This window comes from Nerophis ophidion, linkage group LG25, assembly GCF_033978795.1.
Source record: "Nerophis ophidion isolate RoL-2023_Sa linkage group LG25, RoL_Noph_v1.0, whole genome shotgun sequence".
Taxonomy (NCBI): domain Eukaryota; kingdom Metazoa; phylum Chordata; class Actinopteri; order Syngnathiformes; family Syngnathidae; genus Nerophis; species Nerophis ophidion.
The window spans coordinates 1,100,231-1,115,360 of record NC_084635.1 but is presented as its reverse complement, the minus strand read 5'-3'; the positions used below and the strand labels follow the sequence as shown (position 1 = coordinate 1,115,360).

Here is a 15,130-nt window from a genome sequence, read left to right as displayed (position 1 = left end):
GGAGACACACTGCATCCTATCAGTAAGGTAAGAGTTAAACCAAGACAGGGCTAAGTCCGACATACCAATTCGTGTTTTAATACGCTCTAATAAAATATTATGATCGACGGTATCGAAAGCAGCGCTAAGATCGAGGAGCAGCAACATAGATGACGCATCAGAATCCATCGTTAGCAATAGATCATTAGTCAATTTTGCGAGGGCTGTCTCCGTGGAGTGATTTGCCCTGAAACCGGATTGTAAGGTTTCACATAGATTGTTAAACGCTAAGTGTTCATTTAGCCGCTCTGCAACAATTTTTTCGAGGATTTTCGAAATAAAGGGAAGGTGAGACACCGGTCGGTAGTTTACTATGAGGTCAGGATCGAGGTTAGGTCTTTTAAGGAGAGGATGAATAACCGCTTTTTTGAATGCTAGGGGAACAGTGCCCGAGGAAAGTGATAAGTTTATAATATTTAGCACTGATGGACCTAATAATACAAAAAGCTCCTTGATAAGTTTCCCAGGAAGTGGGTCAAGTAAACATGTTTGTTTGTTCTCTACTAAATCCTTTCAGCAAAAATATGGCAATATGGTGAAATGATGAAGTATGACACATAGAATGGAGCTGCTATCCCCGTTTAAATAAGAACATCTCATTTCAGTAGGACTTTAAAGTATTTTTGATTCTGATTCTAATTTTTGCAGATGATGGTCAGCAATTTCAATGTGTTCAGGAATGAGAGAAACCTGACAAAATAGGGTGTTTCTGGCTATGGAACTAAGAAACATATCATTACAGGTGGGGAAAGAGGAAGCTGCAGAAGGAGGGCAACAGACAAAAATAAGGGAAGATGCTGCCGGCCGCAGTCCCAGCTGGTTCCCGCAGAGGAAGTCCAGATGGAGGTTGAGGTCCTGCCGTCTGCTGCTATCAGTGAAGCCAGCCAGGCCTCCCCAGGGATTGCACCACCGCTACACTGTGACACCGCAGTGCATACTTCTCCTTTGAGCGACGCAGTAGGAGGGTTGATACCACAGAACACAGCACGGCCCCCCTTGGATAGAGTCGTGACACTAACTGACCCTGACACCAACTCAGTCCAGTGCCTCACACACTTGGACGGAGAGGAGAACCTGAAGAAAGCCACGGAGGAATGTGTTAAGTTCACTCTGAAGAGACTTCCGCTTGAAAGCTGGCGAGTCTTCGACATCAAAGCTAACGTCGTACTTTGAAGGGAAAAAATATATATCAAAGGAAACAAGGAATATTACTGCTGGGATCCCAATTGGCAACGACATGAAAGGAAGACGAGGAGGCAATCTTGTTTTCTGCTTTTGGAACATTACATCTTATTGCCCCTGCAAGGTATAGTTCAGAGTTGTACTGTGAAAAGATGGACATTTATGAGAAGATACACACCGGAGCTTTACATTGTGGAACCGTGCTGTAAACCGTACGGCTTTGAAGAGTATTTTCTTGCCTTTGCTGCCCGGCTTGGAACTCCCTGAGTGGACTTACAGAGACCACGACAGTTCCCATCGTCGCTGTGAGGATATTCAGTTTCGGAAGATGTCTGCCGAGGTCCATTTGGAGCACCAAAGGAAGGCTAACCTGAAAGCCGGACATCTGGTGCCCACTGTGACATTGGTCAGTCGCAGAGAGTTGAGGGCGAAAGACCGTCACAGATGCCTCGATCCCAAGTCAACGGCCGGCGTCCACTACGGATGTAGTGAAGGTAAGCGCTTGTCTTGTCATTGTGATGTTTTAATGGAACGTTAGGCAGCGTGTTGACGCGAGGGACGGTGGGTCTGTCGGAAGTCAGATTAGCTCGTTAAGTGCCAGTGATTGATGGATAATCAGTCTGTGTGGGCTTAATGTTGCTAACCATCTTGTTCAAGGATTTGTTGTTTATGGACGGAAGTTGGCTGGAACAACATCGAGTATAGATTGTAAATGACTTTTTATAAAGTAACTAGTGGAACATGATTCTACGTTCCTTTGACCTTACAACAGGCTACATCATTTTGCTTCTAGGGGTGAAATGGTACACGTCTTAAAATGATTGACTAATGCTGTCTTACTCAATCTGTCATGGTCCGTTACTTGGATCATGTCATGTTCTGTTTTCTGTTTTGTTATCACATCCTGTTTAGTATTTGACGTCCTTAGTTCCTGGTGGCACTTCCTGTTTTGTTTCCGTTGCCATAGTAACGTATTAGTGTCACCTGCCTTGTGATTATCTCCTCTATTTAAGCCTGCCCCTTTTGTTCACGCGTCCTGGCAGTCTAATTTGTATTCCATGCAACAGGTGACGTCGCTATCTCCCCTTGTGGTAAAAAACCTTTTGAACTCGTTAGCTTCCACGCTATTCCTTCCTTTGTTTATTTCCCTAGCTCACATGCTAGTGTCGTCGGTTCTTTCTAGCTCACATGCTAGTTCTGTTGGTTTTGTTGTTAGTGCCTTTGTGCAAAGTATTTCTGTTCTTAGTTTGCTCTGTAGTGTTTAATAAATCTTCATTTTTTACCTTTACGCTGTGTCCTTATCCTACTGCACTTTCGGGAGAACAAACACGCACCACGATGCCAGCCAAACGTCACACAACCTTTTTTGAGCCAAGGCACAATTTTTGCATTGAAAAAACCCGGAGGCACACAACCTGCAGAAATCATAAACTCAGTTGACAGTAAAAAGTCATAGATGGATATGACTTTAAAGCATAACCAAGCATGCATCACTATAGCTCTTGTCTCAAAGTAGGTGTACTGTCACCACCTGTGACATCACACCCTACTTTATTTGGACTTTTTGGGGGTTTTCCTGTCTGTAGTGTTTTACTTCTTCTCTTGCTATTTTGGTGGCTTTTTCTCTCTATTTGGTATTTTCCCGTAGCAGTTTCATGTCTTATATTTCCCGCATCTACTTTGTTTTAGCAATCAAGAAGATTTCAGTTGTTTTTATCCTTCTTTGTGGGGACATTGTTGAATTTCATGTCATGTACGGGTGTACCTTATGGATGCCGTCTGCTCCACACGCAGTAAGTCTTTGCTGTCGTCCAGCATTCTGTTTTTGTATAGCTCGGTTGGTAGAGCGGCCGAGTCCTTTTTTTTTTTTTTCTTTGTCATGAAAAAGGGGAGGTTTTTGTGGTCAGTGCACTAATTGTAAGTGTATATGGTGTTTTTTTATGTTGATTTAATAAAAAAAAAAAATTTTTTTAGAAAAATGAATAAAAAATTCTTCTGCGGCCCGGTACAAATCGGGCCACGGCCCGGTGGTTGGGGACCACTGCATTAGATTACATAGGTTTACAAAGCAATGGGGTACCTACTGCTGCTACTAGTCTCCACTGATATGGAAGTGTCTTACACTGCCGAGCTCTAGACAGCTCCGACACTCAACAACAGAATTTCATTTGCGCATTATAATTAGTGGTTTGCATAAAATATTCTTAACCCAAATAGGTGAAATTACATAATCTCCCACGGCACACCAGACTGTATCTCACGGCACACTACTCTGTCGCGGCACAGCGGTTGAAAAACATTGAACTAATGAACCTCAGACTATTTTAGAGCTTGGAAACATACTGGTGTTATGTCTTCTTATTGCAATTGAAGGAGCTTGTCATTGTTGATTTGTTCCTAGTCCTGTCAGCACAACTGTTCCTCATTGTTAATAAGTTCTATTTAGTTCTACCTAATTCTTCTTTCAAGACTGGATCATGTCAGGCTCATGTAAGCAGACAAATAACTAGTGCAACGTGGAAGTGCACAGGAAGCTGGGTCATTGTAAATGTTTTCTTTGCTTTCAACCAACGGCTTTCCCACTTAAGCCCTCAAGTTTGTCTGACTTCAATGTTTACCTCTGAAAACATCATTTATGTCACCACATGACCATTGCTGGAGAAATACTATACAAGAACACATTTCCGCACTACTGGGCATTGAACCACCTCAACAGTGTACAAAACGGGTTATTTTCTGGCGTATTTAAAAATCAATAAACCCGCATCAGAAATTAAAACATATCTTATGTGGTACTGTCCAAATTAAAATGGCGGAAAACACATTAAATGTGAAAAAATAAAGAAATACAAAATTCGAGCTCACAATTTTAGGAACCCATTGGACGCCATATAAGCCAGTGGTAGTCGGTTGATTCAAATGGAAGTGGCGGGCATTCCCCCGTTTCATCACCGGGAAAGCTGAGCCAGCTTCCGGCGTTTGCCGACATGGTCTCACAAGATGTAGTTTCTCTTTAAATATCCTTCTTGAAAATGGCCTTGCAAATATATACCTACGACCTGATCAACATTTTGTTCTCCTTCTTTGTGGGTTAAAAAAAAGTGAGTATCTGTGATTTCTCTGCAAGCCCGGTATGGCTACGGCGCAACACTTCCTGCTTTGGTAAATTGAAAGTGCAACTTCTGATTGGAAGTTGCACTTTGGAACGCCAAGTGAGTATCCAATCACAGTCTCGTTAACATCTGGCTCCCTAGATAGGCTACTGTCAACAACTTGAGATCTGATTGGCTATCGCAACTGTCTATCAACTGTATGTCTTTTCAAATCCATCCGCTAACGGTACCAGGTGTGGCTCTGCTGATCTGCATAGAATCCCCGCGGCTCAAACTCAAACCAGTGCCTCAAACCGTGAGGCCAGCTAGAAGGCCTTATTGACAACAACTTGTGATCTGATTGGCTATCGCAACTGTCTATCAACTGTATGTCTTTTCAAATCCATCCGCTAACGGTACCAGGTGTGGCTCTGCTGATCTGCATAGAATCCCCGCAGCTCAAACTCAAACCAGTGCCTCAAACCGTGAGGCCAGCTAGAAGGCCTTATTGACAACAACGTGTGATCTGATTGGCTATCGCAATTATCTATCAACTGTATGTGCCCGTTCAGTTAGAGTGCACGGACGCCCGCATTGTTGATTCTGAAGGACTCGGGCAGATTTGGTACAGCATGGCAACAACATAAGCTAGCTGAATTCTGATTGGATTAAGAACTCCAACCTAAAAACAACAGCCCTGGAAGGAGAATAATATGACATGAAGAGAATATAAATACTTTTAGATATTTAGGGAAAGTAAATTAAAAAAAATACTGTGATCTTTAATTATTATCATGATTCCTGGTTATGTTGGGCCAGCAGAGACGGAACATCACTGCTTTCTACTACGGAGGATTAGCATCTCCATGCTTCCAGTGCACTACCACGCTGCACTAGTTTTTGGGTTTTTTCATTGAATATGCTTTTAGCGGCAGGCCTTATGCAGTCTCCTGCATTATGGGGTCTCGTCGCAAGCAATGTTTACCTCAGCCTGACGGTTGCAAAATTCAAATGGTGGATTTTTAGCGGGGCAAAGCACAGATCAAATGGATTTCAGCTCGGGGGCTGATTTGAGATATGAGTGTTTTTGAGTTGCAAGTTTAATCCTGGAACGAAATGTGCTCGAAAGTTGCATATGTTCTCCGAGGGAACTTCTAGAAGGAGTATAAAAGATAGTTAGTGGTGAAATGGTGTTTTTGTTTTGTTTTGTTGTCTGTTTATGCATGGTGAAATTCCATGTGTGGGATATGCTTTTATTGCTAATTTTTTTGTTTTTTAGTTTGTAGCTGCATGGATGATAGAAAGTGCACTGCTGAAATAGCAGCTGTTTGCATCATCTCTCTGCTTTCTAAAAAGATATATATATATCCTTTGTTTTCTTTGAGGTTGGCCTTTGATTTTTTTTAAAGGACTTTTCAATATAATTTCCCCATTTTGAGATGAATCAAGTCGATGATATCCTCCTGTCCAATCCTAATTGATGTTGAACTACAAACGTAAATGCTTTAAATTCTTAATTTCTTGTCGGCTTTTAATTTCTGTACATTCCATTGGTGTGTGTAAATGGTAAATGGTTGTACTTGTATAGCACTTTTCTACCCCTTTTTAAGGAGCCCAAAGAGCTTCGACAGTATTTCCACATTCACCCATTCACACACTCTAGTGCTGACTAGTTTGAGTGGCCATTTGTCATCAATCAATCAATGTTTACTTATATAGCCCTAAATCACTAGTGTCTCAAAGGGCTGCACAAACCACTACCACATCCTCGGTAGGCCCACATAAGGGCAAGGAAAACTCACACCCAGTGGGACGTCGGTGACAATGATGACTATGAGAAACCTTGGAGAGGAGGAAAGCAATGGATGTCGAGCGGGTCTAACATGATACTGTGAAAGTTCAATCCATAATGGATTCAACACAGTCGCGAGAGTCCAGTCCAAAGCGGATCCAACACAGCAGCGAGAGTCCCGTTCACAGCGGAGCCATCAGGAAACCATCCCAAGCGGAGGCGGATCAGCAGCGCAGAGATGTCCCCAGCCGATCAGTACATGGCCACTGGATCGGACCGGACCCCCTCCACAAGGGAGAGTGGGACATAGGAGAAAAAGAAAAGAAGTGGCAGATCAACTGGTCTAAAAGGGGAGTCAACCAGTTATGAACCACAGGTCAAGACCAACAGCTGATTAATGAAGTGATTAAAAGGCAGGTTCTCTGATTGTCCCTTGTCACGATTTTAGAAGTATTTTTGGGATTGCTTATTAATTCATCATTCTCAAAGGTTAGCTTCGAATGTATGCTTATTGAATATCCATGCATAATAAAGATTTGAAGAGAAGACAGTATATGCTTACAAATGTATGAGCTGTTGTTGAACCTGTTGACCGGACACTGAACAAATGGCTAAGCAGATGTCTGGGACCTAGAACAACCTTCCAAGATCAAAGCATTGTACATTTGTACCTGAGGTTCTCTCAAGACTAAAGCATCAATTGTTAGGTTTGATTGAAAGAAAAAAACAATGTGCGTTAGGTCGTCTATGTGCCCACCTCTCTTTTTGTTAGAAGAACCCTCAGGGTTTTAAAGCTATAGAATACTGTTCAGGCATGAGAGGGGGAATACCAGCGTAATGTTCCTATGGCTTCTGGCTCATAGGCATAAAGGGCAATTAATTGGCAGATCCGCTTGTAAAGTAGGCACTAATGCTAGAGCAGCTCAGAGAGGTACCTCTCTGTAACCTTTTGAAAGAGGGACAAACTAATTGGGACACGAGTACAAGTGGAAGACACATATATAGATAGATAGATAGATAGATAGATGGATAGATAGTACTTTATTGATTCCTTCGGGAAAATTCAAATTCCAGCAGCAGTGTACAGAGTTGAGATCAATTTAAGAAGTAAAATGATGTAATGGGGGTATAAATGGAAACAAAATAGATCCATCCATCCATCTTCTTCCGCTTATCCGAGGTCGGGTCGCGGGGGCAACAGCCTAAGCAGGGAAGCCCAGACTTCCCTCTCCCCAGCCACTTGGTCCAGCTCTTCCCGGGGGATCCCGAGGCATTCTCAGGCCAGCCAGGAGACATAGTCTTCCCAACGTGTCCTAGGTCTTCCCTGTGGCCTCCTACCAGGCGGACATGCCCTAAACACCTCCCTAGGGAGGCGTTCGGGTGGCATCCTGACCAGATGCCCGAACCACCTCACCTGGCTCCTCTCCATGTGGAGGAGCAGCGGCTTTACTTTGAGTTCCTCCCGGATGACAGAGCTTCTCACCCTATCTCTAAGGGAGAGACCCAAACTCATTTGGGCCGCTTGTACCCGTGATCTTATCCTTTCGGTCATGACCCAAAGCTCATGACCATAGGTGAGGATGGGAACGTAGATCGACCGGTAAATTGAGAGCTTTGCCTTCCGGCTCAGCTCCTTCTTCACCACAACGGATCGGTACAACGTCCGCATTACTGAAGACGCCGCACCGATCCGCCTGTCGATCTCACGATCCACTCTTCCCTCACTCGTGAACAAGACTCCTAGGTACTTGAACTCCTCCACTTGGGGCAGGGTCTCCTCCCCAACCCGGAGATGGCACTCCACCCTTTTCCGGGTGAGAACCATGGACTTGGACTTGGAGGTGCTGATTCTCATTCCGGTCGCTTCACACTCGGCTGCGAACCGATCCAGTGACAAAATAGAAAAATATTAAAATACAAATAAGAATAAAGCAACAATGGAAATAAAAATGTAACAGTAAAATAAGACTGCGATGAGGTGGCAACTTGTCCAGGGTGTAAAGTTTATGTAATATTTTTAGGTTTGTGTACGTACAACTATTAAACACTTAAATAGTATCAGGAAACATAAATCAAAGTTACTCTTCCCCCATAATTCATGTATTACGTTAATAAAATGTTTAATTTGACTTAAGAAACTCTAGTTCTTCCTGAATGTTAAAAATGTTAGGTATAAATTATGACAGTTACTCTAATAGAGTTTACAGCTCCAAAAAGTCACTTTTTTCAGTGTAGTACCCCCCACACCCCTCTTCAGAGAGGAGTTGTACAGTCTGATAACATGTGGGCCAAAGGAGTTTTTGATTAGTCCTGGACTTGGGATGAAGCAGTCTAGAACTGAACAGGCTCCTCTGGCTCCTGATAACACTATGCAGAGGGTGACTGGCATCATCCAGGATGCTCACTAGTTTGTCAACAGTCCTCTTCTCTGCCACCCTCACCAGTGAGTCCACTTTCATTCCCATTGTAGAACCGGCCCGTCTGATCAGTTTCTCAAGTCTGGAGCTGTCCTTCTTAGATGTACTGCCCCCCCAGCACACTACCATGTAGAACAGAACACTGGCAACCACAGACTGGTAGTACATCCACAGGAGTTTTCTACAAATGTTGAAGGAGTGCAGTCTCCTGAGGAAGTACAGCCTGCTCTGTCCTTTCTTGTACTGGTGGTCCGTGTTAACAGTCCAGTCCAGCTTATTGTCCACCCAAACCCGAGGTACTTGAATGAGTGCACGGTCTGTACCTCAACTCCCTCGATCACAATAGGTTGTGACCGTGGACTCCACCTCCCAAAGTCAATGACCAGCTCCTTGGTCTTTGATGGATTGAGCACCAGACAACAAAGTCCCTGACCAGGCTCCAAAACTCCTCCTCTCTGCCGTCCCTGATGCACCCAACGATGGCTGTGTCATCCGCGTACTTCTGGATGTGACACATCTCTGAGTTGTAGCAGAAGTCAGGGGTGTACAGGGGGAAGAGAAGAGGGGCCATGGTAGGAGTGGGAAGAACTGTAAGGGGGAGCACAAATGAAAAAGGAATCACATATTTGATTAAAATGAATGAATAGGACAGTTTTATGGAATAGAATTGAGTTATGTATGAATTAATGTTATGGATTGAACCCTGGTTGACTCTCCAGTACAGTAGTTGGCAGTAATCCACATTTAACAATCAGAGTCTGGCCATAACATTCTCTGGCTGCTGCTCTATTCCCGTCTTCTACTGTGTGACTGATGGCCTGCAGTTGAAACTCTGCGTCGTAAGCGTGTCTCTTAATAGAAGCCATTTTGGGCTCGTTACATAAACACTCAGAAACGGCACACCTCCCGCAGTCATATATCCCAGCATGCACTGCACGCTTCTTCTTCTACGAGGGAAAAGGAAGTTGGCAGCTGCTTCCCCCGTAGGAGAAGAAGCACGCTTCTTTTCTACGGGGGAAAACAAGGTCGGCCGGCACCTGCTTACTGTGGAAGAAGTGCACTTCTTCTTCTTTGGTGGAAAATAAGGTCAGTGGCTGCTTCGCGTAGAACAAGAAGAATCGCACTTCTTCTTCTACGGGGGAAAATGAAGTTGTCGGCTACTTACCGTAGAAGAAGAAGCACACTTCTTCTTCTACGGGGGAAAATAAGGTCAGCGGCTGCTTACTGTGGAAGAAGAAGTGCACTTCTTTTCTACGGTAAGCAGCCGCCAACTTCCTTTCCCCCCGTAGAAAAGAAGCATGTTTCTTCTTCTACGGGGGAAATGAAGTCGACGGCTGCTTACCGTAAACCAAGGGCGTCAAACTCAAATACAGAGTGGGCCAAAATTAAAACGGAACAAATGAACCTTTTAATAGGGACCCAAACAAGTTTTGCATTAAATATTGAACAAGCAAGGCTTATATAACTTTAGTGACATGCAAAATCCAGTTTTAAATAATAATAATAATAATAATAATTAAAAAAATATCAATGGCATGTCAATTAAAATTTAAATAAAAATGTAATGCCTTTTTTTCTATTTGCAATCTTCTGAGGTAAATATCAAATTTTTTCCACAGGCTAATAATAAATTTGAAAATAAAATAACAATAATGAATGAACCAAACATTCAAGCCTTGAAGTAGCAAGAGAAAATGCATTAATAAAATGTTAATTATTGCTCAGTTTGCTGGAAGTTTCCCGGAAGAGTTAGTGCTGCAAGAGGTTCTGGGTATTTGTTCTGTTGTGTTACGGTGCGGATGTTCACCTGAAATGTGTTTGTCATTCTTGTTTGGTGTGGGTTCACCGTGTGGCCCATATTTGTAACAGTGCTAAAGTTGTTTATACGGCCACCCTCAGTGTGACCTGTATGGCTGTTGACCAAGTATGCCTTGCATTCACTTGTGTGTGTGTGTGTGTGTGTGTGTGTGTGTGTGTGTGTGTGTGTGTGTGTGTGTGTGTGTGTGTGTGTGTGTGTGTGTGTGTGTGTGTAAAAGCCACAAATATTATGTGACACGCTGTTAGTATGGAGGAAAAGCGGACGTGACGACAGGTTGTAGAGAACGCTAGAGGCAGTGCCTTAAATGCACGCCCCCAATATAGTTGTCCAGGTGGAAATCGGTAGAAATTCGGGAGAATGGTTGCCCCGGGAGATTTTCAGGAGGGGTACTGAACTTTGGGAGTCTACCGGGAAAATTAGGAGGGTTGGCAAGTATGAGTATTAGCGGTGAATGTGGTGTTACAGCGGCACCGACGCTGTATAACACCGGCGGGCCAGCTCTAATGCTAGATTGATATTGTCTCAAGGGCCAAATTAAATTACACGGCGGGCCAGAGTTTGACACCCATGCTGTAAACAAAGAAGCGCACTTCTTCTACGGGGGATAATGAAGTTGTTGGCTTCTTACCGTAGAAGAAGCGCACTTTTTCTTCTAGGGGAGAATATAAGGTCGGCGGCTGCTTAGCGTAGAAGAAGAAACGCACTTCTTCTTCTGCGGGGGAAAATGAAGTCGACGACTTCTTACCATAAAAGAAGCGCACTTCTTCTTCTACGGGGGAAAATGAAGTCGGTGGCTGCTTACTGTAGTTGCGAGACCTGTTGTGGCTCAATATTGGTCCATTTCTAAGGTGCATCAGATTATAAGGCCCACTGTCAGCTTTTGAGAAAATTTGAGGTTTTTAGGTGCGCCTTATAGTGCAGAAAATACGGTAATTGATTCTTAAAAAACAAAGTAACGCCTTGAAGTAAGAACGACAGTCGCTTTAAATCAGGGTTCCAGAGGAGAGCGCCGCCATTAGATTCAGATATGAAAATCCTAATTTTATAGAGTGAATATGTAGAAACTGTAAGCCAGATAGAGGACTAATACCCAGTGTAGTGAATTACCTGCAGCGCTTGCCATTTCTTGGCAGTAATGAGCTTTGTGAACATTGCACCGATAAGGCCTCTATAATTAGGCTTAGTCATAAGCATCCCCTCTGTAAGTCAGTGATAAAGAGCCAGTAGGACTACAGAGTCAGTGCTCCAATCCAGTCATCTCACATCTGCAACACACACACAGAGGAAATCAAATATGTGTCAGTGTGAGGTGGAAACACACTTCATTGTCTCAAGGAGTTCTACCTGTAACTGTGCATCATTGTGTACGTGTGTGTGTGTGTGTGTGTGTGTGAGAGTGTGAGGCGTTATGAGCTGCAGCATAGGCTTCCTGTGAGGGAGCAGATGTCACCGAGCTCAGGCACAGCTGCGACGGCCGATAACCACGCTGGTAAGAATATGTCGGCACGCTGGCTCTTCTCCCTGGGCCTTATCAGCCGCAAACAGCATACTGACACACACACACACACACACACACACACACACACACACACACACAATAAGGAACTGCCACCCTGCACTAGCGCACCCTCCTAGCAGGTCCAGATAGAGGAAAGAAGGCAATAAGAGAGGAGAGTGGAAGAAAAAGAAACAAAGTAAATCATGGATCTTTAAAGGGGAACATTATCAGCAGACCTATGTAAGTGTCAATATATACCTTGATGGTGCAGAAAAAAGGCCATGTATTTTTTTAACCGATTTCCGAACTCTAAACGGGTGAATTTTGGCAAATTAAACGCCTTTCTGTTTACGGGTCTTTTAGTGACATCATCAAGGTAACACACCTGCCATTTTCATTTTCAACACATTACAAACACCGGGTCTCAGCTCTGTTATTTTCCGTTTTTTCGACTATTTTTTGGAATTTTGGAGACATCATGCCTCGTCGGTGTGTTGTCAGAGGGTGTAACAACACTAACAGGGAGGGATTCAAGTTGCACCACTGGCAAGAAATCTGCCGCCAGACCCCCATTGAATGTGCCAGAGTGTCTCCACATTTGAGCGGCGATGCTAAGACAGACATGGCACAGAGATGTATGGATAACCTGCAGATGCATTTGCAACCATTAAGTCAACTAAATCACAAAGGTGAGTTTTGTTGATGTTGTTGACTTATGTGCTAATCAAACATATTTGGTCATGGCATGACTGCCAGCTAATTGATGCTAACATGCTATTTACGCTAGCTGTATGTACATTTGAAACTAGATACCCACATTTAATGCGAAACAAACACTTACCAATTGACGGATTTAAGTTGCTCCAGTGTCACAAGATACGAAAGTCCTGATGGTTTGGTCCTCACATTTTACCGGCGATGCTAATAAGGCAGTCATGCTATGGGCCACTTCATTAGGTACACCCACGATATGGCCGAACAGCGTCAATAGCTATTCGCTCAATATCTTCTTCAATTTTGTTTTCGCTATCTGCCTCCATACTCCGACTATCTGTTTCAATACATGCGTAATCTGTTGAATCGCTTAAACCGCTGAAATCCGAGTCTGAATCCGAGCTAATGTCGCTATATCTTGCTGTGCTAACCGCCATGTTGTTTACATTGGCAGCACTGTGTGACGTCACAGGGAAATGGACAGTCGCGTCGCAAATAGCGAAAATAAGGCACTTTAAAGCTTTATTTAGGGATATTCCGGGAGGTGTAAAATTTTGAAAAAAAACTTCAAAAAATACAACAAGCCACTGGGAACGGATTTTTATTGTTTTTAACCCTTTTGAAATTGTGATAATGTTCCCCTTTAAGAGAAAAAAAGGTGCAGGGAATCTCACCTGATGTCGGTTTTACTCCAAACTTCATCATTCTGCACTAATCCGGTCTATGGCTGTGACTAGGCTGCTCGTCACAATAGTCTGACAAATATATGGAAACATTTTGAAAAGAGATGTCCGATCATGGCTTTTTTTTGCAGATTTTCCGATATTGTCCAACTCTTAAAGGGGAAGATTATCACAATTTCTGAAGGGTTAAAGGGGAACATTATCACAATTTCAAAAGGGTTGAAAAGGAATAAAAATCAGTTCCCAGTGGCATGTTGTATTTTTTGAAGTTTTTTTCAAAATGTTACCGGTGCCAGAATATCGCTAAATAAAGCTTTAAAGTGCCTTATTTTTGCTATCTTCGAAACCACTATCCATTTCCCTGTGACGTCACACAGTGCTGCCAATGTAAACAAACAATGGGAATACCACAGCAAGATATAGCGACATTAGCTCGGATTCAGACTCGGATTTCAGCGACTTAAGCGATTCAACAGATTACGCATGTATTGAAACAGATGGTTGGAGTATGAAAATATTGAAGAAGAAACTGAAGCTATTGAGTGAATAGCTATTGACGCTATTCATAGCCATAGCATGGCCGAATAGCTGCGTTAGCATCGCCGGTAAAATGTGCGGACCAAACGATCAGGACTTTCGCATCTTTTGACACGGGAGCAACTTAAATCAGTCGATTGGTAAGTGTTTGTTTCGCATTAAATGTGGGTGGAAGGAAACGTAATATAGTTGAAAATGCATCTACAGGTTATCCATACATCTCTGTGCCATGTCTGCTTTAGCACCGCCGGTAAATAGCATGTTAGCGTCGATTAGCATAGCATGTTAGCATCGATTAACTGGCAGTCACGCCGCGACCAAATATGTCTGATTAGCAAATAAGTCAACATCAACAAAACTCACCTTTGTGATTTCGTTGACTATGGTTGCAAATGCATCTGCAGGTTATCCATACATCTCTGTGCCATGTCTGTCTTAGCATCGCCGGTCAAATGTGGAGACACTCTGGCACATTCAATGGGGGTCTGGCGGCAGATTTCTTGCCAGTGGTGCAACTTGAATCCCTCCCTGTTAGTGTTGTTACACCCTCCGACAACACACCCACGTGGCATGATGTCTCCAAGGTTACAAAAAATAGTAAAAAAAACGGAAAATAACAGAGCTTAGACCCAATGTTTACAATGGGTTGAAAATGAAAACGGCGGCTGTGTTACCTCGGCGACGTCACATTCTGACGTCATCCCCTCCAGAGCGATAGACAGAAAGGCGTTTAATTCGCCAAAATTCACCCATTTAGGGTTCGGAAATAGGTTAAAAAAATAGATGGTCTTTTTTCTGCACCATCAAGGTATATATTGACGCTTACATAGGTCTGCTGATAATGTTCTCCTTTAAAACCAATAAAAATCAGTTCCCAGTGGCTTATTTTATTTTTCGAAGTTTTTCTCAAAATTTTACCCATCACACAATATCCCGAAAAACGGCTTCAAAGTGCCTGATTTACACCATCGCTATATCCACCCGTCTGTTGTCCTGTTGCGACACTGCGTGAAGCCACCAGAAACAAACATGGCGGATAGCACAGAAATGTATAGCTTAGTAGCTGGGATTTAGACTCGGATTTCAGCGGCGTAAGCGATTCAACAGACTACGCATTTATCGAAACGGATGGTTGGAGTGTGGAGGCAAGTACCGAAAACAAAATTAAAGAAGAAACAGAAGCTTTTTAGCCATATCACGACAGAGAGCGGCACGGGAGGAAGCACGGACGAATTCGGCTATCGCCTTCTAACCAACGATTGGTATGTGTTTGTTTGGCATTAAATGTGGGTGGAGGGAAAGGCTGGATGCAAATATAGCTACAAATGAGGCATAATGATGCAATAAGTACATACAG

General features: G+C 43.3%; 1 protein-coding gene across 4 annotated transcripts in view; it reads left to right on the top strand.

Annotated features, from left to right (window-relative positions):
- The first annotated feature begins 784 nt into the window (after positions 1 to 784).
- cbfa2t3 (CBFA2/RUNX1 partner transcriptional co-repressor 3) overlaps positions 785 to 15,130 on the top strand; it is a 169,660-nt gene continuing 155,314 nt past the window's right edge. For all 4 annotated transcript variants that reach the window (XM_061887515.1, XM_061887514.1, XM_061887513.1 and 1 more), the window contains exon 1: positions 785 to 1,715. In XM_061887515.1, the coding sequence (XP_061743499.1) occupies positions 1,550 to 1,715 (166 nt within the window). In that variant the 5' untranslated portion in view covers positions 785 to 1,549. The remainder of the gene's footprint in view (positions 1,716 to 15,130) is intronic.